General features: G+C 48.8%; 1 protein-coding gene across 1 annotated transcript in view; it reads left to right on the forward strand.

The window, feature by feature from the left end:
• The first annotated feature begins 9,687 nt into the window (after positions 1–9,687).
• CES5A (carboxylesterase 5A) overlaps positions 9,688–24,718 on the forward strand; it is a 35,700-nt gene continuing 20,669 nt past the window's right edge. Inside the window, 9 exon segments of the mRNA XM_047711431.1 lie at positions 9,688–9,894; positions 11,000–11,204; positions 13,021–13,159; positions 14,520–14,653; positions 17,046–17,199; positions 18,798–18,902; positions 20,643–20,747; positions 22,054–22,086; positions 22,088–22,195. Coding sequence (XP_047567387.1) covers positions 9,822–9,894; positions 11,000–11,204; positions 13,021–13,159; positions 14,520–14,653; positions 17,046–17,199; positions 18,798–18,902; positions 20,643–20,747; positions 22,054–22,086; positions 22,088–22,195 — 1,056 coding nt within the window. The 5' untranslated portion in view covers positions 9,688–9,821.

Below are 24,718 nucleotides of genomic sequence, written 5' to 3' on the forward strand. Positions count from 1 at the left end.
ACTTTTAAAAATCTATTGAGACTTGTTTTGCGGTCTAACATATGGTATGCCTTGGAGAATGTTCCATGTGCCCTGGAGAAGAATGTGTATTCTGTTGTTGTTGCATATAGCATGCTGTGCATGTCTGTTAGGTCTAGTTGGTGTTGGTTTGCAAGCTGGCTCTTGTACACAGAAGGCGAGGGAAGACCAAAGAAAGAGGTAAACCACTCCAGATTGGTGGGTGGCAGGTTTGATAAACAAGGGAACTTATTTAGAAGGCTTTTGTTAGGCACCAGCAAAATGAGTAGGTCTCAACAGCCCCTCACCAGAATCTTATAGGTTTACACCTAGGCCTTAACTGGATTCAGTCATGTATACCATCCAGATGGTCTCCACAACACCTGATAACAGAGAGCCTTGAGAGCAAGGCTCTGTCCTTTAAAATGGCTTTCGCTGTGGGAACGGTGGGATGAATATACATTTGAAGGATAAGGGAGGGAGGGAGGAGTCTCCCAGTTGTCCAGATCCAGTTTCTGGGTCAACCGCTGGTCACATTGTCTCAATGAAGCCCCCGCCCCCTACTGCCAACATTCCAGCCCTCGTGACAGGCTTTTACACTCTTATGCACACCCCTCTTCCTCAAACGTGCCGTGAGCAGTCACCAATGAGTTTCACCAGCATGGAAGCTGTTGATTTGGTGGCTGTCTGGCTGCACTGGAAGCAGACACCATCACAATAGTAGAAGCACATGCCAGAGAAACACAGATCAAGATAATTCCCAAAATAAGTACCATTTTTTTTCCTCCAAGAGTCCATGATCCATCCAAACCCCTGATTTATTAAGTTCCCTAGACTAGAGGGTTGATCACTCAGAGCATTCACATGTGTCCTTGTGTGATTTCATGAAGATGACACATTAACAGACTCATCAGGTGTGAACACAACATTCTATTTGGATGATAGCACAGGTGCCTCCTTGGGAGGCAGTAATAATGTCCAAGGTCATCCTATCTTAGAGGACAGCTTTTCTTTCTTTTTTTTTTTTTTTAAGATTTATTTATTCATTTAAAAAAGAGAGTGTGCACACATGCAATTTGGGGGAGGGGTATAGTGAGAAGGAGAGAGAAACTCAAGCAGACTCCCCACTGAGCACAGAGCCTGAGACAGAGCTTAATCTCAGGACTCTGAGATCACAACCTGAGCTGAAATCAAGGGTCAGACGCTCAACTGACTCAGTCACCCAGGCACCCCAAGACACCTTTTCTTATGAGAGACATTTCAGGGTTCAGGATAAGGAAATGCTTTGTTGTCTATTGTTTAAGGCTTGTTGGGTGAATTTAGTAGGGGGCTTTTAATGTGTGTTCTTCCAGTCCAATGGGAGAAAACAAAGATGGTGGCCTAGTGATCATACCAGTGGAAAACAACTTGCTCACTTCACCAGGCTGTGTGTACCATACCTGTTGGCTGGGGGAGACGGCATGTCAGGCATGAGGGACTGGACTGGGGGCAGGATATGCCAGATCACAACTGCCACCCTTTTTCTTTTCAATAGTGTGTGTTCTACTGCACCCTAGTGCTTTTCAGCAGGTCTGGCTTGCATCAGGACAATAGGATCCCAGTGGAGATTGAGTAGTTCCCCCTCACCCCTTGGGTGTGAAGTAACTTGCCCATTCCAGTGGGATGTCTCATTGCAAGTTCTAGTAGATGACACCTTTCTCAGGCATGATGGGATTTGGTGTTCTCAGCAGCATAGCACACTGAGTCTTGGTCAGAGCCAGGGCAATGGCTGTCCCCCATCACTCCCATACCTTTACAGTGTTGGGTGTCTGGACAAGAGTCTGCAATCTGGCATCTGGGGCAACAGGCCCTACTGGTTGATCATTTAAGTGTATTAAAGCCACATTAGTACACCTGACCAATGTGATTAACCTGTTAGTAATATAATTTACTGCTTTAATATTCCATTCTTTCTATCAACCCTGCTGCTTGCAGGTTATAGGGGCGATGAAATTTCCATTCAATGTCTTACATTTTTGCCCAGTCTTATACATCGTGACCTTTGAAATATGGCCCCCCTCAATCGCTGTATAATTGATAAGGGTATTTTTACATGGTATTCAGCTGGCCCAAATGCCGGGGGACATGGAAGGCTGCCAGCTTTGAGTAGGGTCTGGAGAGGAGACGGCACCCGTGGATCAATCATCCCTGCTATCTGAGTGATAGGATCTGGCAGGCCCTATGATACTGGAGGTGTCAGGGATGGGAAAAGATGCAGTGTGGAGTGTATGGCAAACTCCAGTGGGAGAATCATGATCTAGGTCTCTGGAATTCTGGAGTAAGGCCTTGCTAACTGCAGCAGAGAATTACACGCCCTTTGAGAAGATCTCCTGGAGTGTTACTGGGTTCTGGTTGAGAAGAAATGCTGGATCATGGGCACTAGATGAGCATGCATATGGAATTTCCCATGATGAGATGGGTTCTGGCTATAAATTCCTTTAGGGAAGGATTGAGGAAATGGTTATTTTATATTTTTATATCTGTATCTATATATATATATATCACATATATCAATATAAATAAACTATATACATAGTTTATTTATTTATAGTGGCATTGCATAGTTCTTCTTTAAGAGGACCCAGCATCTCCTAATCAATAGGCTCAGTATGTTTGAGAAATGGTTTACATCTGGAAACATCTGGTAAGGTCTTGTGATTTTTCATTGTTATGGCTGACATGAAACTTCTGCTCACCAGCTCTTAACTTTTTCTGATTTTACAAGCAAAGCAATGTTCAAGGTGGCTGCTCACCTACCTTACTTCTAGGAATACCATGTTCTGTTAGTCACTGTCATAGATCTCAGTGGACAAGGCACCCTTGTTGCCACTCTGTCTTTGCCACCCATTGGGGCAGTTATTTCTACATTACTCTGGTGGTTAAGTAGCACTGCCTGGCTTCTGCTATGCCAGATTCATTCACATTGACTGAATCTGAACAAAGCACATTTTCACGGTGGCATTGCCTACCGTCAACACTGACTTACCAGAGAATTGTCAGCACTGGGCTTCTCAAAGAGGCAGGTGCTCTCTACACTGGTACGTTCCTCACCACCCTAGAAAGAGAGCTCGTGGGCACTCCTAGTAAACATCGCCAGGTCCTGAATTCCCTCCTTCTAGGAAATAAATTCATTCTAATAGACCCACGTCCTGCACCTTCTGATCTCTTTCTTAGTACTTGGCCATGGCAATTCTAGCAGCTCCATCTCATCCACTGTAGGCCGTCTTCGTGTGCATGCTTCAAAGAGCCATTCCTGTGGCCTCTTAGACCAGCTGGAGGCATTCTTTCAGGACAATAAATCCTGAGTCCCTGAGTCGTGGGAATGTGTTCTTGTGTTTATAAATTCTCTCCTACCCAATCTTATCTTCTGCCCCACCCCTCAGGTCCACCGCCCTCAGGATTCACTCCCACACATGTTTTTCTCAGTTGCTACCAGGACATATTGGCCATGATATGCAGTTAATTCAGTGAGAAAGCCATTTCCTCCTGGAGAAGGAAATATCTTCCCTTGCTCTGGCTAGGCTGAAACCTGGCTCTCATGATTGACCAGGGGGAATGCATGAAATAGGGTGATCTTGATGAGGAAAAACATTTTCATGGGGAGCACACAACACAAACCAAGTCTGCTCCCTTTTAGTAAGAGGGAGAAGGCACTTCCTGCTAGTTTGGAAAGTTTAGGAGAATCGAGTGTTCATTGTTCTCAGATGTCTCCATCCACATGACTCTGGGTCCCAACCATCTTACCTAGGGGTTGACTTAAGCATAGGAGCTCTTTCACGGCCTACAACCAACTCCTTTGCAGCTCCTTCACTCGTGTGGTTAAATCCTGGGTTTCATCTTTAGCATGGTCTCACTGTGGTTCAAGGAGATAAAGCTGTAGTTCAAGGAGATATCTTTAAAAGCTGCCCGAAAGCCCTCTAATTTTCACGCTGTGTTAGTAGCTCATTGACCAGAGCCTGTCATTTTTTTTTCAAGGCTTCAAGGCAGTTCATGAAATCCAGCCAACACCACAACCCTTGTAATTACCATTACCTCTATACCTTCAAGAGGCTGGGGTGAAGACATTCCTGACTAGTGCCCCTCAGCTGGACCACATCACAGCTCACCCCGAGAGTCTTTGTCACATGATGCTGTCTGAATGGTGAGTGATCCAGTCACAGAATCCCACTGATGGTCCACTTTCGAGGTCTCCTCCTGGTGCCCACTGACTTACTTTGGTTCCATAAGAGTGGAGCTTGGGGCAGGGAGGGCAGAGAGAAAAGACAAGATAAGGTGTATTACTGAGACTGCTGCTGTGAGGAAAGAGAGCCCGGTTTTTCTAGAACCCTCTGCCTCTTGAGCAGCACACAGAATGCCTCCAGAGGCTGGAGTGTTACTCTCCCAGGCCTCATGCTTCCTTTCTTGAGGATTACTCCTGGGTTACTCTAATTCTGATCTTGCTTAAGCAAAGTCGGAGAGGATATTTGTGATGGGGTGAAGGCCCTGGGCCAGAAAATAGAGAGTCACGTGGTCCACCCGTGCTTCAAGTGGCGTGCTGTCAGTGCAAGGTGAGGCTGGTCTGCACAGGACTGTCCACTGCAGGTATGACTTAAAGCAGAAGTGGGCTCACATTATGTGACCAGGAGATAGCCATGTCAACATGGTCATCACGATCATCATCATCTGTGGCTAAACCAGCCATTGAACTGGGATGGAGCATTGGAAATGGTATAATAGAAACATCAACAAAGCACTCAGGAGGAAAGGAGAAAATGATTTTAGCACTTGAGAATAAGGAGGTCTGCTTGGAGGAGATGGTATTTCTGTGGGATCTTGAAAAACCAGTAGGATTTTACCAGGTGAAGAAGTCAAGGCAAAACATTCCAGGAAAGGAAAATGTGATTAACTAAAAGATTGGATGCAGGTGGGGTGCGGTGATAGGTCTAGTTATAGGGGTGCAGGGATGGGATCCATAATGATGGGCATAAATGACGGTGGTGTGATGATGAGGTTGTAGGGATAGGGGTGCAGTGATGGGGCTCTAGGGATGGGGTACAGTGATGGGAATATAATGAGGGGGTGCCGTGACTGGAGAACAGTTACGTGCATGCAGTGATGTGCTTAGAGGGATGGGGTACAGCGATGGGGCTAGAGGGATAGGGGCTTGGTGACAGGAGCACAGTGAGGATGTGCAGTGATGCGGGCGCACTGATGGGGTACAGTGAGGCATCCATCTGGACAGGACAGAGCCAAATGGGAAAAGATGTGAACATCCTGCTGAAGTGTTTGAATTAAATAGCAGTGTGAGGTGGGTCTGAAGAAAGGTCAAGAGAAGGAAGCTCTAGGGTGCCCAGCCCCAGGCCCCTAGAGTGAGAGGTGCAGTGCCCAGTAACCTGAGTCCAGCCCCAGAGCATCCTCCCTTTGTTCTGTCCCCCTGCAGGCTGGCCTCCACCCTGAGGCCGCTGGCAACAGGGTAGATTAGCATATGTTCTAAGCCGAAGCCAGGCCTGGAACTGAGGTCCTCTCCCATTCTGGTTTCTCCCTCAGGGTTTCAGCAGAGCGGCCTGGGAGAACAGAGAGACCTCATCAGAACTCTTGTCTTGGGGGCTCTAGAGGCCACTGGCCTGCTGGGAACAGCAAGGTCCACGGAGGTGATGTCAGGTGGATCCTCTGCTTCCTACAAGATTAAATGATCTTTAATGGCCCAAGAACTGCAGAAGTCAGCCCATGCTCCCTGACCTTCCTATTGCTCCTCGTTCCCGTTCCTTTTCCCTAAATGGCAAAGGCTGCAGCTTGGAGGCAGGAAGTCTGGGCTCAAGTCCCAGCTCTGCTGGCTCCTCAGTCCTGTGATATCTGACGATTCATCCTACCTTGCAGGGTTTTCTGCTCTGCAAAATGGGAATAATGGCATTACACAGGGTCATGGCTATAAAACGTTTAGCCCAGGCTGTGATACCTACAAGGCATTAGGTAAATGAAAGCTAGTATCATTATTTCCTGCCATGTCAGTTTCCCAGGGGGTCCACTCTGTCCATTAGGGAACAGTGAGATAAGCAGAAGTGGCACCTTGACAGAAAAGAAAATGCGAGATAAGCAATTAGGAAGTCACACTCTCCACAGTTCTCTTTCAGGCTGGGTTTGTAGCAAAGAGACCCAGTTTGGCCATAGCGTGTTTTTTATATGTATCTATAACACTTATTAACTTTTCTTTTTAACCAGAAGAGAACAATTCCTCCACCCCACCCCAACCCGTAGTTCATAGTAGATATTTACATGGAGCTCCATTGGGTAAACTCAGTCCTATTTAATAACTTGAATAATCTCTTTATGTCACATAAGCTTTTTCAAATAAATGCATAGCCTCTCTGATTTGCTTCCCATCCTCTCCAAGATGGCATCTGGATGCATGAATTGGGAGAAGCTAATATGACCACACTCTTAGAAGGGTAGAGATAGCTTAAACCCACTTGCAGAGGTCCTGGCATTGTTGGGCTGTCTACAGCAACTTCCCTGTGCACCGAGTTCCTGGAAGGATGGCGAATTCTAACATGGCGAGCTCACGGTCTGTCCTTTTGTTTTGGTCAAAGCCCACGGATCCCTCCTTAGAGACTCAGTGCCCTCACCTTGGCTCTGACCAGCACTCATCACTGTGCTCTACTCAGGTGAGGCTGTGCTTCCACTTTGTCCTCAAGCCCAGGAAGCACCTCTGTGGGTTCCCTGATCTCTCCCTATCTAGCTCCCAACCATAATCTCAATTACTTCTGAGTTCCCTTCAAGGCCATATTTCAGGCCCTTCCAAGAACAGTTGATCCGGGATAAGCAAGAGCATCACTTGAGATCTGTCTTTGCCCAACCTCTTCTGCTTGGTTGTGGCTGCCACAGGCTGGTTTAGGGATTTGAAGCACCCCTATGGCAGTCTTCTTCTAGAGAACCAAAGCTGCCGTCAGTTTCCCCAACACATCTCCCACTTGGGGCTTCAGTCTAAGAGGGAGATTCAGGTCACCTGGTATCACTCCCTGTTTTCCCCACCACTGTTCCCTTCTTCCCACAATCCGTGGAGCAGGAGGGCCAGATCCTCCACACTTCCTGTTTCGGGGTCTTCTGCACCATACCTTACAGCTTTTATTAGAACAGTTGCTAGAGGTGGGGGATGATTTCACCACATAGAAATGCAAAATACACTGGTTTACTCTTTTCAAAACACTATCTCCACTGCATTAGGTATATGAAAATTTCTTGATAATCAACAGTTTTTTTTTTTAAAGATTGATTTAAAGAACAATTTCAAGTAAACTGATAATCAGGTTAGGAGTGGGAACTGTACAAACTGCAAAGCTCTAGGTCCGTGACTGAGTTTGGGGAAACACCAGGTATTTCTGATAGAGTTATAGGGCAGGAAGGACCTTTCTGGCGGCAACTAAGGAGGGCCAGAGCAGGGAGACAGTCTGAGTCTCAAGGCTATAGACAGAATGGGTATTGTAGACCTTCATCGGCAGGGCCCATGAAAATGCCATTTTGAGTAGGCAAATTTGTGCCTTCAGAGTCACTTGGCCTGGTCCTGCCAGCAGCCTTCTTCCTCTGCTCAGAAACTTGGCTACTTCTCCACCCTGCTCTGGGTTCTTCTGGCCCCCTAGGCATTTCTGGAAACTCATTCATGTTTGGGTCTCTGGAATTTATAATCCTAAAATGCGTGCACAGATGTCAGCAGAAGATGGAAACACTGAGGCCCAGAAGAAAGAAAGGATTTGTTCAAGGACACCCTTGATTCTGAGGAAGAATCAAGAGAAAACCCAGCTCTCTGTAAATGGTCTCAAGGCCATGGGCAAGAGCATCCAGCTGCTTAGGTCAGCCATGCCAGGAAGGGCCTGCTGGGAAAGGCAAGAAGACAAGTTACCTTTGTTCTGAAGGCATTTTAAAGAATCATGTGTGGGTAGGTCTCAACAAGCTAGGGTCAGGTTGCAATCTAGCAAACACCACTGACCACCCACTCTATGGCCCAGGCCCAAGCTAAGGTCTTTGATGTCTGAAAAGCCCTAAGTACTTGAACCTAGCAGTAACCAACCTGTCTAAACACACGCGCTGGGATTTTGGTATGCTCAATGTTTAACCCACACCAACAAAGTCTGCTGGGCATGCTGGGAACATTTTAGAAATTCCCACCCCATCTCCCATTCATCTTCTGGGATTTGTGGTCACCTCAAAGGTGGGCAGTCTGAACATCTAGACGTCTGATACGGGCAGCCCCTGTCTTCCTCACTCCTCGTCATCATACCTAGGGACTGCTGTCTACCGCTGTTCGCTGGATTTCAGGGGACAATGTCAAGGTTCCATTTGAACCATAAGTGACTTTTGCTGAATTAAGAATCAAATCTTGGGGCACCTGGGTGGCTCAGTGGGTTAAGCCACTGCCTTCGGCTCAGGTCATGATCTCAGGGTCCTGGGATCGAGTCCCGCATCAGGCTCTCTGCTCAGCGGGGAGCCTGCTTCCCTCTCTCTCTCTCTCTCTCTGCCTGCCTCTCTGTCTACTTGTGATCTCTCTCTGTCAAATAAATAAATAAAATCTTTAAAAAAAATCAAATCTTCAGAAAGGACTCCGCCCAAGTCCTATTTCCATAATTCCTTGTGCGGTCAGTGGCTTGTCAGAAAGGGACTTAGAGCTGGGGAGAAAGATATTTACCGGAGGACTTCTACTAATCTGTAGAGATTTACAGAGCACAGGCCTTTAGCAAAATACACCCAACAGCTCCTTGCTCTGACCTTGAGGAAGGCTTTCCCCGCCTGCTTGTGTAGAGTTCTGTATCCAGCAGGCACATAATACCTGCTCGTGACAACCCTGCCTCTCTCAGAAGGTGACTCCTCTGCGAGACCTGTGTGTTAGATTGATGCTTCCCAAACCCACTATTGACGTTGTTCAAGTCCTGCCCCCAGATCTCCAGGGGGGCTGAGCAGAAGGACAGAATTTCAACATGTACTCCAGATAATTCTGATTGCACCCACCTACCCCAAGCACTTGGGAAACCCCATCCTGGGGCTACACCTTTACCCCGAGGGCAGTGTGGACCATGGCGGGAGCCGGATAGTGATGTCCCTGGGTCCTGAGCCAGATCCTCAATGACCCACCGAACGCTAAGGACAGGCTCCAACAGAACCTCATATAGGAAATTCACCTCTTCGGACTTGTCTCCTCATATTTACGCGGGGGAGCTGGGTCTAGCTCAGAATTGCAGACACAGCTCAAGCCAGTAGAAATACTGCACTGGGCTCATAACATGATTTCTTCAAATCTGAAACCACTTACAAAAATGGAGAGAGATCACTGACTTCCGGTATGGTGTACCTACATTGTCATAAGCCAAACGTTCGTTGGAGTTGAGAATTCTTGCCTCTTTAAGACAGGGCATGTGCTCTGTCCCACAGTCCCCACCACATCCTATCAAGCTCTCTTGGCCAGCTTCATTCACTGTTTGTTTGCTGCCTTCCTGGCCCCTGCAGACACTGCAGTTAAGGTCTTTGCCTTCCCTGATGCCCAGTGTCGCTTGTATTTGTTCCATCCTGCATGCCCAGAGCCTGCCCCACTATCCTTCCCCAGCTTACAAGTTAATCATCAGCTTCTCCTTATGTAAATCAGAACAGGAAAGTCTTGCTTGGCCAATTCCTCCAAAAATCTTGGTCTGCTGCCTCTCTTCACCAGCCGGTGTCCTGTGTTTGCCTGCTCAACGTTTGTCTGCTCACAGGAAGCCCTGACCGAAGCTCTCTGAGGCCAGCTGCGGTTGTGAAGGTGCAGGGCATTCAGGCAGGCCAGCCGGATGAGTGGGGAGTGGGGGCACCGGGGCCAGACCCTGATCTGGGTTGTTTGGGTCCTTGCAGCTGCTACCAAGGGTGAGACACCCCGTGGGAGACGAGGGGCCTCAGAAGATGGGGTAGGGGAATTTCCTTACCACTAGTGCAAACAAACCTATTTCTCGGAGGTCTGAAGGCTCATAAAAGGCTATGTAAGTAACCTCAGGGCCCCTGAGCAGTGTCCTGGTATTACTGAAAACCATCCTCCGCAGAGTCTCCTTTGTGGGAGTGGGCAGAGCACGGTCCTGCCCTTGGGTTGCTCACACCTTGTCGGAGTTTGGAGAGCTCTCTGTCCCAGGCACTGGGGAGGGTCATAGGATGGAGCCCATGCTTTGTACTAGTGCCTGCCTGGACAGGACTTTCTCTATTAAAATGACATTAGAACAGGTAGCACCAAGACACCCGAGTCCTGCTAATAAGTAAACAGCTGGGCAGTGGGCTTCTCAACACTCTGTATTCTATGTGGAAACCGAGAAGCTTGTGCTCTCGGGTTCTCAAAATATCATCCTCCTGTCCCTGGGGGCGGGGGAGCTGATGTCAGGTGGCATCCCCATGAGAACTTTTTGTTTTTATTGATGTATATTTATTTTCATGTATATTCAAAAACATAGACTTAACTCATCAAAAAGCACAATTCCATAGATGTTACTGCTTAGGATTGCCCTGGGAAGGATTTTTTTAAAGTTTTTTTAAATTTAATTTTTAGAAAAATCTAAAAGCTCATAGTTGGGTAGGGAAGTCACAGACATGCCAGCAGGTGTGCTGATAGGTATGAAAATGACCCTGGTCCAGATGACTTTGTGGACCCTAGGATCTGCAGAGCCTGACATCTATCAGTTGGAGAGTAAGGGAAATCCGAGCTGTTGAAGGGATAGTTTCCTTGTTCCCCAAGAGGATTGGAGCAAATTTTGTGACTTGGTGCTGTGCTCCCAGGAGAAACGAAGTCAGCGCTCTGATGCGGGTGGCTTCTAAGGCAATCTTAAAAGAAGCCATGGACAGCGGTTTATTGATGGGGAGTCTAGGTACTTCCTGCTGCACGGCCTCTGGGCCAAGAGAGAGTGCCCCCACTGAGGGGCGCTCCTAGCTGGGCTCCTTCCAGTTCTCCACCCAGCCACTCCTGATTCTGCCCTGTGTGTTCCCTCAGGGCCAGCCGCAGACGCACCAGTGAGGAGCACCAGGCTGGGGTGGGTCCGGGGGAAGCAAGCCACTGTGCTGGGAAGCACCATGCCTGTGAACGTGTTCCTCGGGATCCCCTATGCTGTGCCCCCTGTAGGACCCCTGCGATTTAAGAAACCAAAGCCTGCCTTGCCCTGGAATGACTTCCGAGATGCCACGTCCTACCCTAAATTGTAAGAGCAGTCTCAGTCCTGTGGTGGAAAGTGGCCTGGGCGTGGGGGTGGAGCACTGCAGGGGAATAATGGTCGTGCAGCTCGCTGGGAAAGGTGGTGGCACCAAGGAGGAAGAGGGTTGACATGGCCCCCCAGCTGGCTGATCAGTGGGACCACTGGCAGTGGTGTTCAGAGCACGCGGGTTCCTTGGGCTCCCCTCTTTGACTTCCTGAATCAGAATCTCCAGAGCTGGGCCCAGAAAGCTGGTTGCACTGAAAGGTGTCTAGGGATCTGAGGACCGATCAGATTTGGGAATGGCTGTGGCAGACTTACTGAGTCTTGGTCCAGGTGTTTCCATGTCAATCTCCACCCAAGGTCCAGACTGGTTGAGGGCTTTGGGGTGAAGAACCACGCGAGAGGGATCTCAGCTCTAGTGCTCTCTGCCCGATGCAGGGAAATCCACAAACACCTGTGGAGTAGATGCATGTGTCCTGGGTCAGGAGCCCCCGTCACTGCCAATGTTCAAGCTGGGGTGGGTGAATCAGGATGAGCATAGGTTGGAAGGTGAGACTTGAAAATCCCCAAGAATCTTCTGCACTTGATCTTAGCTAAAAGGCCGAGAAGCGATCCCCGAGAATCTTCTGATGCTCAGATTCTGTCTAGTCCTCAGGTGGTTCTTGGTTCTTGGCCTTGTGCCAAGAAGCTCCCTAAGTCACAGAAGAAGACCCCATGGGGCCCAGGGACTCAGGACACGAAGCTGAAACTCATCTGTTCCTTCCTTCATGTATTCATTCAGCTAAGATCCATTGAGAACCAACTGTCATTGCCTCTCTGTAACGTCCTGGGGGACATATGGTGGGCTGGTCACAGTTGCCCTGAATGACCTTGTGGGCTGGTGGCGGTGCTAGGGTGCTAGGGGTACTAGGGGGTGCTAATCATAACAATGATTAAAATATAAAGTGACGAGGGCAACCTTTTAGGGCGTCAGAGAAGGATGCTGAGAAGGAACCACCCACCCAGCCTAGGAGTCATATATTGGTCTAACTCAATCTTACTGTGTCATAGCTTTAGTGCTAGGGACTATGAGGTACCAAGGTGACCAAAATAGCTTTTGGCTGGTCACATTTGAGTGGGGGGAGATGGCAACACTCATGTGCAAACCTAAGAGAACTTCAAGGAAAGAACACAATGTATATAGGTGTTTCTAAAGAGCTGTGGTCTAACTGGGGGGATCTCAGAAGGCTTCTTGGAGGAGGTGGCACTTTTACTGAATCTGAAAGAAAGGGAAGAACATGAGCAAACAGATATGATCAGAGAGCACTCTGGGCATAGGGGACCAGCCTGAGCAAAGGCTTGGATACAGGAATCTCCCTGCTCATCTACCTCCATTGGGTCCTGGTGAAAAGGCCTAGAGATGTCCTTTTGTCCCTCTGGGGGCAGAAAAGGGAGCAGCTGGAGCAAAACCCTTGATATGTAACCTAGTGTCTTGCCCTCCAGTTTGGGGAATTGTTGAGCCATGTTGAATCTTGATGTGTGTGTGTGTCTGAATTGTAGTGGCTGTAGGCATGAGTGGGTGCTGGAAGTTAATGATACAAATATTCTGCACAAACTGCTTTCCTACCCAAAAACCAGATCTAAAAGAATTATAGCATGTTTCTCTGTTTGTGCCACCATGGTGGGGGCGGGGGAGATGATTAGATTTTGTACCAATAGCTCCCATAGGCGTCTTCCACTCAGACACGGGAGGCCACCAGGCCTCTCTGCTGTCACAAGACCTGGCCTCTCCCAGGCACGTTCGCTGATAGCAACTCTGAGATCTCTCCTTCCTTCCTCCAAGGTGCCTCCAGAACTCAGAGTGGCTGCTCTCAGATCAACACTTTCTCAAGGTGCATTACCCCAAATTGGAAGCGTCTGAAGACTGCTTGTACCTTAACATCTATGCGCCAGCCCATGCGGACACGGGCTCCAAGCTCCCTGTAAGGCTGCCCACCATGCCCAGGGCTCCAGGGACCCACGCAGAGGGGCTGGGCGTCTAGAATCAAACCTACCCCCTGTTGGGTAAAAGGGAAATGTAATCACTTGACGCATCAATAACTCTTAAAAAGTCATTTAATGACAGATTCACTTTATCTTCCTTTCTGATTGCTTCTTTGTTGGCAGTGGCTTTACTTGAACTTTGATTTTTAGTTTGTTTTGTTTTTCCCCTCTGTTGAGTATTTAATGGTCTGTAAACATTTAGAAAGACACTGCTTAAAAGGACCCTGATTTTCTGTTTGCTTGTTTGGGAAATCCTTTTTTATTTTTTTAAGATTTTATTTCTTTATTTGACAGAGAGACAGCAAGAAAGGGAACACAAGCAGGGGGAGAGGGAGAGGGAGAAGCAGGCTTCTTGCTGTGCAGGGATCCCTACAAGGGGCTCCATCCCAGGACCCTGGGATCATGACCTGAGCCGAAGGCAGACGCTTAATGACTGAGCCACCCAGGCATTCCTGGGAAATGAAGGGCAGGGCACCTGGGTGGCATAGTCGGTGAAGCATTGGACTTTTGGTTTCTGCTCAGGGCGTGATCTCAGGGTCATGAGATCGGGCCCCGTGCTCAGTGTGGAGACTGCTTAAGACTCTCTCCATCGCTCCCCTCCCCGCCAACCTGCGCACTCTCTCTCTCTCTCTCTCAAATAAATAAATAAATAAATCTTTTTTAAAAAGAGAGAATGGAAAAGATTTATTAAGAAGTATATCAATCCCAATAGTACCATGTGAATGTTTTATGTTCCCCAGTCCGAATTTTTCTAATCAATAGAGGAAAGTTTTCATACTTCTTCTCCCTGTCATCTCTCCTTCTCTTCTTTCTGTAGGTAGGGGAAGGAGTTAACTTAAAATAGCTTAAGTGGTTTGGCTCTCCTACACGACTTACAATGATTTCCATCTTCCTGTGGGTCACAAGTTCAGTGATATTTAGTTAATGCTTTCTGGGCACTTGAAATTGTTCTAAGAACTTTGGATGCAGGATCTTGTTTAAATATCGTGATAACCCATCAGTGAGATACTTTCATTCTTCAGAGCTTACCTATGGCAAAAATGAGCCTCAGGGAGATTAAGTAATCTTCCCAACATCACACAGCTTGTCCGTGGCGGAGCTGGGAATCCAACCCAGGTGCTTCAGTGCCAGAACCCACAAGCTTACCCCTGGGCCTTCTTCAAAAGAAAAAGCCTCTGATGCTACTTAGATAGGAAAGCTTTCTATTATATTTACCTAAATAAAGAAAGTCCCAAAATGCATGGGGAGGGGATGTGAATGCCTGGCAGGTTGACTGCAGAGGTCTTGTTCCTTCTGCAGGTCATGGTGTGGCTCCCTGGGGGAGCCTTCGAGACTGGCTCAGCCTCCATCTTTGACGGGTCTGCCCTGGCTGCCTACGAGGACGTGCTGATTGTGACGACCCAGTACCGGCTAGGAATATTGGGTTTCTTCAAGTGAGTGTCCCCACGCGACCGACACCCTGGGTCCCCAAGGCACAGCTGTGTGACAGCCACAGGGGATTCAGTGCCCAGCCACCTAAGGAGGAATGAGCCTTCAGTGATGTTGAACAAATGTGAGCCAAATGAGTTAATTTTTGCTGCTATAACAGATAAACCCCCAAGTCTTGGTGACATAAAACAAAACAAAACAAAAGTAAGGTCCAGCTGAGTGATCCTGACTGAAAACGGTCTTTCTATGTGGTCCATCAGGGACTGGAGTCCTTCCATCTCATGGCTCTGCCCTCCTTCAGGGCCCAGACCCTCTGCATTTGACCGGCAGATAGACAAACAGCTATCGTGCAAGGGAGTTCTTTCTGGGTCAGCCTGGAGTTGGCGCTTGTCACTCTTGTTCATATATCATTGGCAGAGCTCAGCGCGTGGCCTCACCCAACCACCCTGGGGGGTGGAGGAGTGTAGCCCCAACGCGTGCCCTGGAATTTGAGGAGGCACGGTGGGTGAGCGGTTATAGGGCCTCACGTCCGGCCTCCTCAGATACTCCCCTGGGAGGATCACTCCTTCCCGCTCCACAGTAATAGCCACCATGCGTCAGACACTCACAGTGAGCCAGGCACAGTGCTGTGTACCAGCCATACGTTGCTTCAGCTTGCCCCCAGAGTAATCCTACGGGAGATGTATTGTCGTCATTCCCATCCTGCAGTTGAAAAGTGGAGGCACAGAGAGGGGCAGCAAATTCCCAGGGCTCACAGAGCAGAGCTTGACCACTTCTGTTGTCCTGCTTAGAACACAGCAGACCCTAAGCCCTGGCCAGGGGGCAGTGAGAGAACACCAGCCAGCACTTCGGGGAAGGTGGCAGGGAGCCGAGTGTGATTCCACCCTTGGGGACTCTCAGTGTTGTGGGGGAGATACCACAGGCACACAAATATCCATGCCATCAGGCAGGATGTGATTAAGGCCCCGAGGGTGCCAGGTGGGAGGGCGGTACACACGGGAGGGAGCTGTGAGGAATCAGGGCGGCATCACGAGAGAGGCGGCATTGGAATCGCACCTCCAAGACGAGGTTGGGTTTGAGAGGAGAGGCTGGGGAAAAGTGTCCTTGGCAAAGGAGCCGCCCGAGCAAAAGGTGGGAAGTTGGAAAGAAGTGGCTTGCACAGGGGCCGGGGATGATATTTGCAAGCTGTGCTAGGGGCCTGTGGTCCTGGGCTGGGGCTCTGGGGCTGCCATGGGGACAGGAAGGGCTGAGAGGACCCAGAGCGATTACACTGTCAGCTGCTCTGTACATGGGGATTCCTCTGACAGAAAAGGTTCCGAAAGTTGTTCCTAAGATCTGGGTCCTGGTAGGCAGGTAGATAAGGATGTGGCAGGAGATGGATATGGAAAGGCCTCGAAGGCCAGGCCAGCATGGGGGCTGAGGGATCCAGCCATGCCGTTCTCAGAGCAGCCTATCAGGACGGTCACTCCAGAGCAAGCGGGGGCTGGGCAGGCGTCTGCTTGGGAGGCTACTGCACAGCGTTGAGGCCGGCTGTCGGGACAAAGTGGGGTGGTAGTTGAGTAACCAGAGTGATTGCGAGCACGTACACAGCGCTTACCATGGGCCTGCATGGCCAGTCTTTATAACCACATGTGACACAGGCATCACAACTAGCCCTGTTTTAGACCTGAGAACATTGACAGGAAGCAGGTTAAGTGACTTGCCCAGGGTCACCCAGATCGCAAGTGATAAGGTTGTGAACCTGGATAAATGGAAGAATGGGAGCCCATGTGAAAACCACAGTGGGTTGGTGAAATGATAAAGGTGAAATCAGCAGGGCTTGGCTCCTGACCAGATGTGGGGATGCTGGGAGAGAGAAGGCAGGGCTCATGGACCAGCACAGGGAACCAGCAGGAGGAGCCATGAGGGGGCTGGAGAATGGAGGGGAGTAGAATGTGATCCCAGGGCTACTCACATACGGTGTGGACCACATGGATATTTTGATAGGTGTTTCGCTCTTATTACCATTATTATTCATGTAGTCATTTTCTGGAACCTCTGTGCCCAGGACGTCTAGCTCCCTGGTGCAGACCAGCTCTCGGGAGCAGGAACTTTCTGGAATCCATGGATTCAGGGGAGCCTATGAATACCCTCATATTGCACTTACGAGAATGTGCATTTTTCTGGGGTATGTAACTTTTGTGGAATTGTCAAAAAAAACAAAAACGAAACAAATCCCAGCAGAATGAGAACCAAGTGTGGCTTTCCCTACTGCCCTACGTCTGCAGCCTCCTACCCTTCTGCACCAGCCGGAGTGGCAATGCCCTGACATCCTCCCAGAGCTCCACTTTGAACTCCCTGGGCTTCGGGAAACAGACTGAGGTTCACTGAGTTTTCTCACCTTGCCTCTCACCCCAGCACAGGGGACCAGCATGCTCCAGGGAACTGGGCCTTCCTGGACCAGATGGCCGCCTTAACCTGGGTCCAGGAGAACATCGAGTTCTTCGGTGGGGACCCACGCTCTGTGACCCTCTTTGGCGAGTCAGCGGGAGCCATAAGTGTTTCCAGCCTTGTGAGTTCTTCTCTGCGGGGCTTGAACGAACCTCGGTGTGGGAGGTCACAGAAATTAGGACCATGAATCACTCGTAGCTGATTGGTACTTTCGTGCTGAATGGACACTTGTCTCCCTCAAGCCGCCCATCGTGAGTTAGGAACTCAGTTTGCTTTTGTGGACAAGAGCTGTCATCGGGAAGAGTTTAAATGAGCTGCCCAAGATCACGTAGTGAGTCAGTCTGAAGAAAAATTCTGTACTTATATTTATAGGGTCGAAGCCCTGGTATCTAATTACCAGGACAGATAATTACTCATTTAATAGAAAAATGTAGCTAAAACTAAAGCAACAAAGGATGCATATAACGTTTTATTTCAACTTCCAACATAAAGTGTGCATTTCTTCACCAATGGTTTGATACAGTGTTGTATCTTTTCAGGGTTGGTCTCTGGGCATAACCCCCTGCCCCCGGATTCATGTCCTCTACAGCTGCTTTAGCACAGCGAGCATGAACTTGAGATGCCTGCATTGTAGTCTGAGTGTGGCGTGCTCATGGAATCTCCCAGTGACTCCCCACATAGCTTATACTCTTACCTTGTTCACACCAAATTAATCTGACAGCACTATTTTTCAGCTACTTGCTTTCATCAAAGTTTCTTTCCCCAAACATAATTTTGTTTTCTTTCTATACGCGTACTTCATTGGTTCCCACGGTATCTCATTGATTAGTTTGTTACAGTAGCAAGTGTAACTGACAAAAGCAAATCTGGGAGCAAACACACTTGACTCTTGGCCAGAAACTGGTGGGAATAGAAATGTGTGTGGTGCTAGAAAACAGCCCACTGGCTCCGAGTGGTCGGCATCTCCTGGGCCTCAGCTAACAGGTTAATCACAGAAGGCAGTTAACATGGGAGTGGGCTCTCTTAAGAGCTTCTGCTGTATAGAACTTGACAATATACAAGTTATTTTTCTATCTTAAAGATAACTCGAGGGGCGCCTGGGTGGCTCAGTGGGTTAAAGCCTCTTCCTTCGGCTCAGGTCATGATCCCAGGGTCCTGGGATCGAGCCCCGCATCGGGCTCTCTGCTTAGCAGGAAGCTTGCTTCCTCCTCCCTCTCTGCCTGCTTGTGATCTCTGTCTATCAAATAAATAAATTAAAAAAAAATCTTTAAAAAAAAAAGATAACTTGATAAGGTGAATTAGAGTAAACCAACTTTTACATAACTCCCAGTTACGTAAAAAAGTTGTAAAACAACTTTTACAAAACTCCCAGTTTTATAGGGAGTAAACTGATACTCAGAAATATAGAAGGCAACTTGCCTGAGGTTCTCTAGCCGGAAGTGAGGGAGTTAGAACTCACACCCAAATGTTTGACTTCAAAGCTCCTGAGGAGTCTGGGGCTCAGAAACATTAAATAACTTGCCCGAACCTTTGTGACTCATCCTTGAATTCCCAAACCAGGGCTCTGCCCCCTCCTCCCCCCCCCACCCCCCGCATGTGTAGAGCTTTTAAAGGGACTTCCTGGGAAGTCTTTCTTGTTTAAAGAAGGATGGGTGGTGTATGTGAAGGATGGGGGGTCCCCTGCATAACTTGTCCTGGTCTCCTGTGCTCTCTTTCCAGGTTCTGTCCCCCATGGCCAATGGCTTATTCCACAGAGCCATCATGGAGAGTGGGGTGGCCATCATCCCTTTCCTGAGGGCCCCCGATGATGAGAGGAATGAAGATGTAGGTACCTTGTTAACACCTCTTTAGCTTCCTCTGCTTGGTCACGGGAGAACTTGGGCAGGTGTTGACAGACCGTGTGCTTGGCCATCCTTACTGACCATGGTCAGAGAATCCAGTGCTGGTCAAAGTGAACGTTACTGCTCCGTGGAAGGCCTGGTTCAGGAAGTAGATCTCCAGTGCAACACGGCTGGTGTGCACAAATGTGTGTGTGTGCATGCGTGCATGTACATGAGTGTGTAGGTGATAGTTCTTACATCTTATTCGTTGTTCTTTGTCTGGGATATAGTACTCAATCCCCTGTGTTGTATGCAATTTATCTCCTGTAACTGCTCCATTCCACCTAGAGGACTATGTTAAGAGCCTGAGGCTGTTTCCAGTTCAGTGGAAAAGAACACTGTGAATGAAGCATGTTGCCTGGCATGAGCTTGTGAGGGGACAATGAGGCATATGCCCAAGGCTTCTGTCATCTGTCCTCTTGCTTTAGTGCTCTACCAGGCAGTAAGGACCTGGAGGCCAGGGTTATATCTTTCATGTCCCAGTCTAGTAGGTGACTATCGATGTTTGCCGAATGAATGAGTTAACAACTGAGCTGATTCAGTCAATGAATATTAGCACAGGGTTGTGGAGCCATCTCCTGGGGACTGTGCGTTTTAGTGGTACATCTGCTTAAACACCTTAGAGAAAATAACAGTATACGCCAGGAGCAGAGGCCTAGAGATAGAGTATTGTGAACGTGCTCCCAATACACAGGACATACTGATTTGGGGAACATGATACATCAGCTTTTGGTTTGTACACATCCTTTTTCATTCGGCACACGTCTACTGAGTGTCCCTTGTCTCCCCAGCTCTATGGTAGGACCTGTGGGTTTATAAATGGAGACACGCCACACTGACTTGAGAAGACCATCATCTTTTTATGACAAGGAAAAGTCTGGGTGGTGGTCCTTGAGCTCCTTCAGTTGTAGGCAGGTTTTGTAGGTTTGTGCATTTTCCCAGGGAGAGGGTTTGTAGCTTTCATTGGCTTCTCAAAGCCTTTGGGACTCCCAGACACTGAGGGACCACCACTTTCAAGGGATAAGCGCCCAACAAAAGTTCAATGGGGCAAGACAGTGTTTAGGAAAAGGCTAGGAAGAAAAGGTGGGAATCCTGGAGGTGATGGGAAATTAGCAGAGGAAGGAGTTCATGAAAGGACATCTCAGAGGAAGTGGGGATGAGTGGAATTGGTGAGAGACACAAAAAGATGTTGGGGGTTTTCCAGGCTGCGCTAGGGGTGAGGCTGAGCAGAGCTGACGGGCTGAGACTGAGCCGGAGTCATGTCTCAGGGCAGATAAGTCATGCTTGCAAAGCTGCTCCTCACTCTCGGGGCTCCTGAGTTGGGCTTCTGGGCTCGGGGGGCGGGGGGGGCCTCGTGCCAGTGGAGCCGACGTCATAACACTGGTGTCCCCGTGACCAGGAAGCTTGACTCTGTCCCGCATAGCTACAGAGTCCCACACCCCCTCCCCCAGCTCCAACGGTCGCTAAAGATGGCCAAGAGGGTCAGGTAGGAGTGTAAAGAGGTCCAGGGCCAGCCTGACCTCAGTGTGCACATTCTGTTACACGTTCATGGGGGTGGAGTGGGGGGTGGGCGGGCTTCATATATGAAGGACCTGCCGGAGGTTGGATCAAGGACTCTTTTCAATTGTCATGTTCTTGGCGGCTTCCAGGGCTGTGCTCTGACCCAGTCCTTCTCTGGAAATAGTTGCAGGTGGTTGCACGCATCTGTGGCTCCAACGCGATGGACTCGGTGGCCTTGCTGCACTGCCTGAGGGCAAAATCCCCCACGGAGCTGCTGGACATCAACAAGGTGGGGAGGGACAGGAGGCTCTGGGGGCACACAAATCCCACCACTCTCTTACTTACTTTGATTTGGGACTTTGGGAAGATGGAGGCTGGGATTCGTAGTAATGTGTAGAAACACAAGGTGGAATATCCAGAACCCTGATAGGTAATGAAGGAACCTGTGGGCCAGGGATGCTGTTCAGCCTGGAGAAAAGCCAGGAAAATATGAAGGTTGTCTCTAAGTCTCTGAGAAGAGGGACCACACCTGTTCCCATGCTGCCAGAAGTTAACTCAATGCCAAGAGCAGGAGTTCTGTTTGGAAGCCATTTTGGCTTGATAGAACCATGAATTTTCTAAAAACTCAGTGGTCTGCGAAAGGCCAGCTCCTAGAGAAGGTAGTGAGACTCCCACCTCTGTAGGGATGCAAGGAGAAGCTAGATGACAGCTAACAAATTTTGGTCACTGGGTGATTCATTGGACCAAATGAGCTTTTATGTCCCTTCCAATCTTGAGAGCTTCTGATGGTCCTTGGAAGAGCGAGATCATTATCTTTCAGATTCCAACATTTGTTGGGTAGTTATTTAGCATGGATGAAGGGTCTGCTGTGAGCTGTGCTGGAGTGTGGGAGCTGTTTGACCTTGACCTGATATTGTGTAAAAGGTCTTTTGTGTACTCCCTTCCACCCCTACTCCCAAATAGAGACCCCAAAACACCATGGACAGAGCCAGGTGTTACTTCCTGAGACCCAAGAAATATCCAGCCAGATGAAAGGCAAAGACACACCGACCCCCACCACTCCTCTGCCCACCTACCCCCACACCCCTTGCCCACCCCCAGTCAACCACTCTGTACATGGCATTTGGCCAGTGATTCGCAAACTTGAGCATGCATCAAAATCACCTGGAGGCTTGTCAAAACAAGTTGGCTGGAATGCATCCCCAGAGTTTCATATGCAATAGGCCTGGGTTGGGGCCTGAGAATTTGTTTCTAATAAGTTCCCAGGTGATATGCTTCTGCTGCTGCTGTCCAGGACCCATACTTTGAGATCAACTGTTGTAGGCTCTGGTGTTCTTTAGGTAGATACTAATTATTACCCTTATTTAGCAGATGAGGAATCCAAGGCAGGAAGCTGAGCCCCTTTGCCCAAGTAAGTGGCAGGGCTGGCCAGGCAGCACTCGGGCCTCGGGATGGGCCAAAGGTGGCTTAGTTTTGCTTTCATAATGCAGTTTGACCACTGCTGGAGTGGTTGGCTCTGCTGGACTAGGGATTTGGGGACAGCGGGTTTTATGAACAGAAACAGATGTTGATTTTTCTCTTCTCCCTTATTCCAGAAAACCAAGTCTTTCACTCGAGTGGTTGATGGTTTTTTTTTTTCCTGATGAGCCTCTAGACCTACTGACTGAAAAAACATTTAATCCAGTTCCTTCTGTCATCGGAGTCAATAACCACGAGTGTGGCTTCCTGCTGCCCAAGGTAAGAATCCCAGCTGTCCTCCCTATCACTCCCTCAGCAGTGAGGCCGCTGCGTGCTTCCACGCTGAGCGCTCCTGTCCGTGATGCCAAGCACTGTGAGGGAGCCCAGCGGCCAAGGACACAGAGATGCCCCTCCCCCTCACTGGCAGAGGGTAACTGAGGACTGGGGCAGCCATAGCCAGTGTCTGCTCTGCTCCTCATAGAAGGCTTAGGGAGAAAGAAGCAACTCTATAAAGAAGTAAAGGAGGAGGCTTTCTTCCAAACATTATTGTTTTTGATTGTTCCAAATTTACATGGTGACTGCTTTGAAGATGAAATTCACGCAGGTTTGGAAAATCTCAGGCCTTTCCATTTTCACGTCCGGCCTTGGTTCTGGCATTTTAACTTCCAAGAGGGCTCTCGAGGCTTGTCCAAGTTGCAAAACTATGGAATCCCTCTAGTCATTCAACAAGCATGCACAGAACGTTTGCTACCTGCTCTGTACTCTTGGAAAAACCAAGCATTCGGTAGTAAACAAGTCCTCCGGCTCTGGCTTTCTGCAAGCTGCCATCTGACTGGGGAGAGTAGGTGGAATGCAAGGCTGAATAGCTGGTTTCGGGAAGGGACAGGTGCTACAAAGGACATAAGCTGGTAGGAGAAGGTCTTTAGGGAGGAGAAGGGGTAGAGAGGAAAGGCTTCTCTGGGAGGGCTCGTTTGTGCTCAGGCTGAATGCTGAGAAGGAGCCGTGATTCCTTGACCCTGACATGTAAGAAGCCCTTCCTGATTTGAAATAAACTTTTCATCTGTCCTCAGAAGAGGAGGAATGCTCAAATTCATAATATCACCATAACTCAATTATAGAGACCAACCCCTCCTTTTAAGCTGAGGGAGAGGAGATAATGAAATACAGAGGTTTGCCAAAGTTCAAGGCTAGTTGGTGCTGTTTAGAACCAGAACCCTGAGTTCCCTGGGCTGTCAAAGGCATGTTCTGCCATGATGATTTTGACCTATAGAGAAATGATTTCGGGTAAGTGGCAGTGGGGATCTTTCTCCTCATGTTGTGAATGTGGCTTAAGGAGGGCTCTTCAGTGCTTCTGGGTCTGCACCAGAAAGAAGGCAGGTGCTCCTGATGACAGCCACCACCACTGTAACCACCGCGACCAGTTTTGAGTGCCTTCCACGTGCCAAGTTTATGCCATTGGCGCAACAGCTTGTGAATCAATGTGAAGCACTATTAGTCCTGTTTTTCGGTTAAAGAAACTTAGCCTCAGAAAGGGCGAAGTTCCTTTCCAGTCTCCCAGCTGGGGAGGAGACAGTGGTGTATAATTTTTTTCATGCACTTAGGCTCTGCCATTAAATGTTGAGTTCTCTGTTAACCTGCTCTGTGACCTCAAGTGAACTGCCCAACCTCTCTGAACCTTTATTCCTTTAACCTGTGAAATAGGGCTGATCTTACTACCTGCTTCACATGCACCCGTCAAATAGCCTGGCATATAGCAAGTGCTCAGTAAATGTTAGATATTGGAATTATTCAAGTGGCACCATGGGATGTGGTGCTCAGGTCTGCGTAGCTCAGGAGCCTGGGGCGGGGCTGTTATTTCACATGACCTTCCAGTTATGTCCCCTGCTGGCCGCTGGTGACCGTGGGTAGTCCTCCAAAAACAGATCTCAGCTTCTGAACATATAGAGAGGTTCTAAGTAGTTGAAATATACTTGTGGATAAATTGAATGACTCTGGGGGTTCCCACAGATGCCAGGAGACAGAGACGTTTAAATATTTACCCTGGCGATTTATTATCCTAAGATTTTCAGCAGAAAATGTCAAAGGGAAATTCATTTGACATGTGGAGAGTACTTGTACCCTCTCATGTGTTTAAGCTGTAGTACTGGCCAGGGAGGCGTCAGTTAGCAAATAATTACCCACAGCTTGTACTAGGCCCCATGCAGAGCCTGGGATCTTAACTCCCACCCTTGCAGCCTTGCTGGCTGTTGGCGAACTGCTGGCTTCTCAGAGGCCCTGACTGCAAAGGTCTCGAGAAAGAGAACAGTAAGTCACTAGCTTTGAGATTTTCTGGCCTCTCTTCAGACTTGATGCTAGAGTGAAGCTATAGCCTGTACCAGTTTGCCAGGGCCACCAGAACAAAATACCACAGACCGGATGGTTTAAACAACAGAAACCTAGTTTCTCACAGTTCTGGAGGCTGGAAATGCAAGATCAAGGTGTTGGCAGGTCCAGTTTCTTCTGGGAAGTACCTTCCTGGCTTGCTTATGGCGGCCTTCTGCCTGTGTCCCAGTATGGTCTTCCCTCTGTGTGCTCACATCCCCGGTGTCTCTCTTGTGTGTCAGCATTTGCTCTTCGCATAAGGCCACCAGTCAGATTGGGTAAGGGCCCCGCTAACATCCTCCCTCTCATTTAATCACTTCCCGACAAACCCTATCTCCACACAGTCACATTCTGAGGTAGTGGGGGTTAGGGCTTCAACGTGGGAATTTGGTGGTGGGGGGCATGTCAGCTTACAACATTGTCTTTCCACAGAGCAGCCGC

Source organism: Lutra lutra, chromosome 17, assembly GCF_902655055.1.
Source record: "Lutra lutra chromosome 17, mLutLut1.2, whole genome shotgun sequence".
NCBI lineage: Eukaryota > Metazoa > Chordata > Mammalia > Carnivora > Mustelidae > Lutra > Lutra lutra.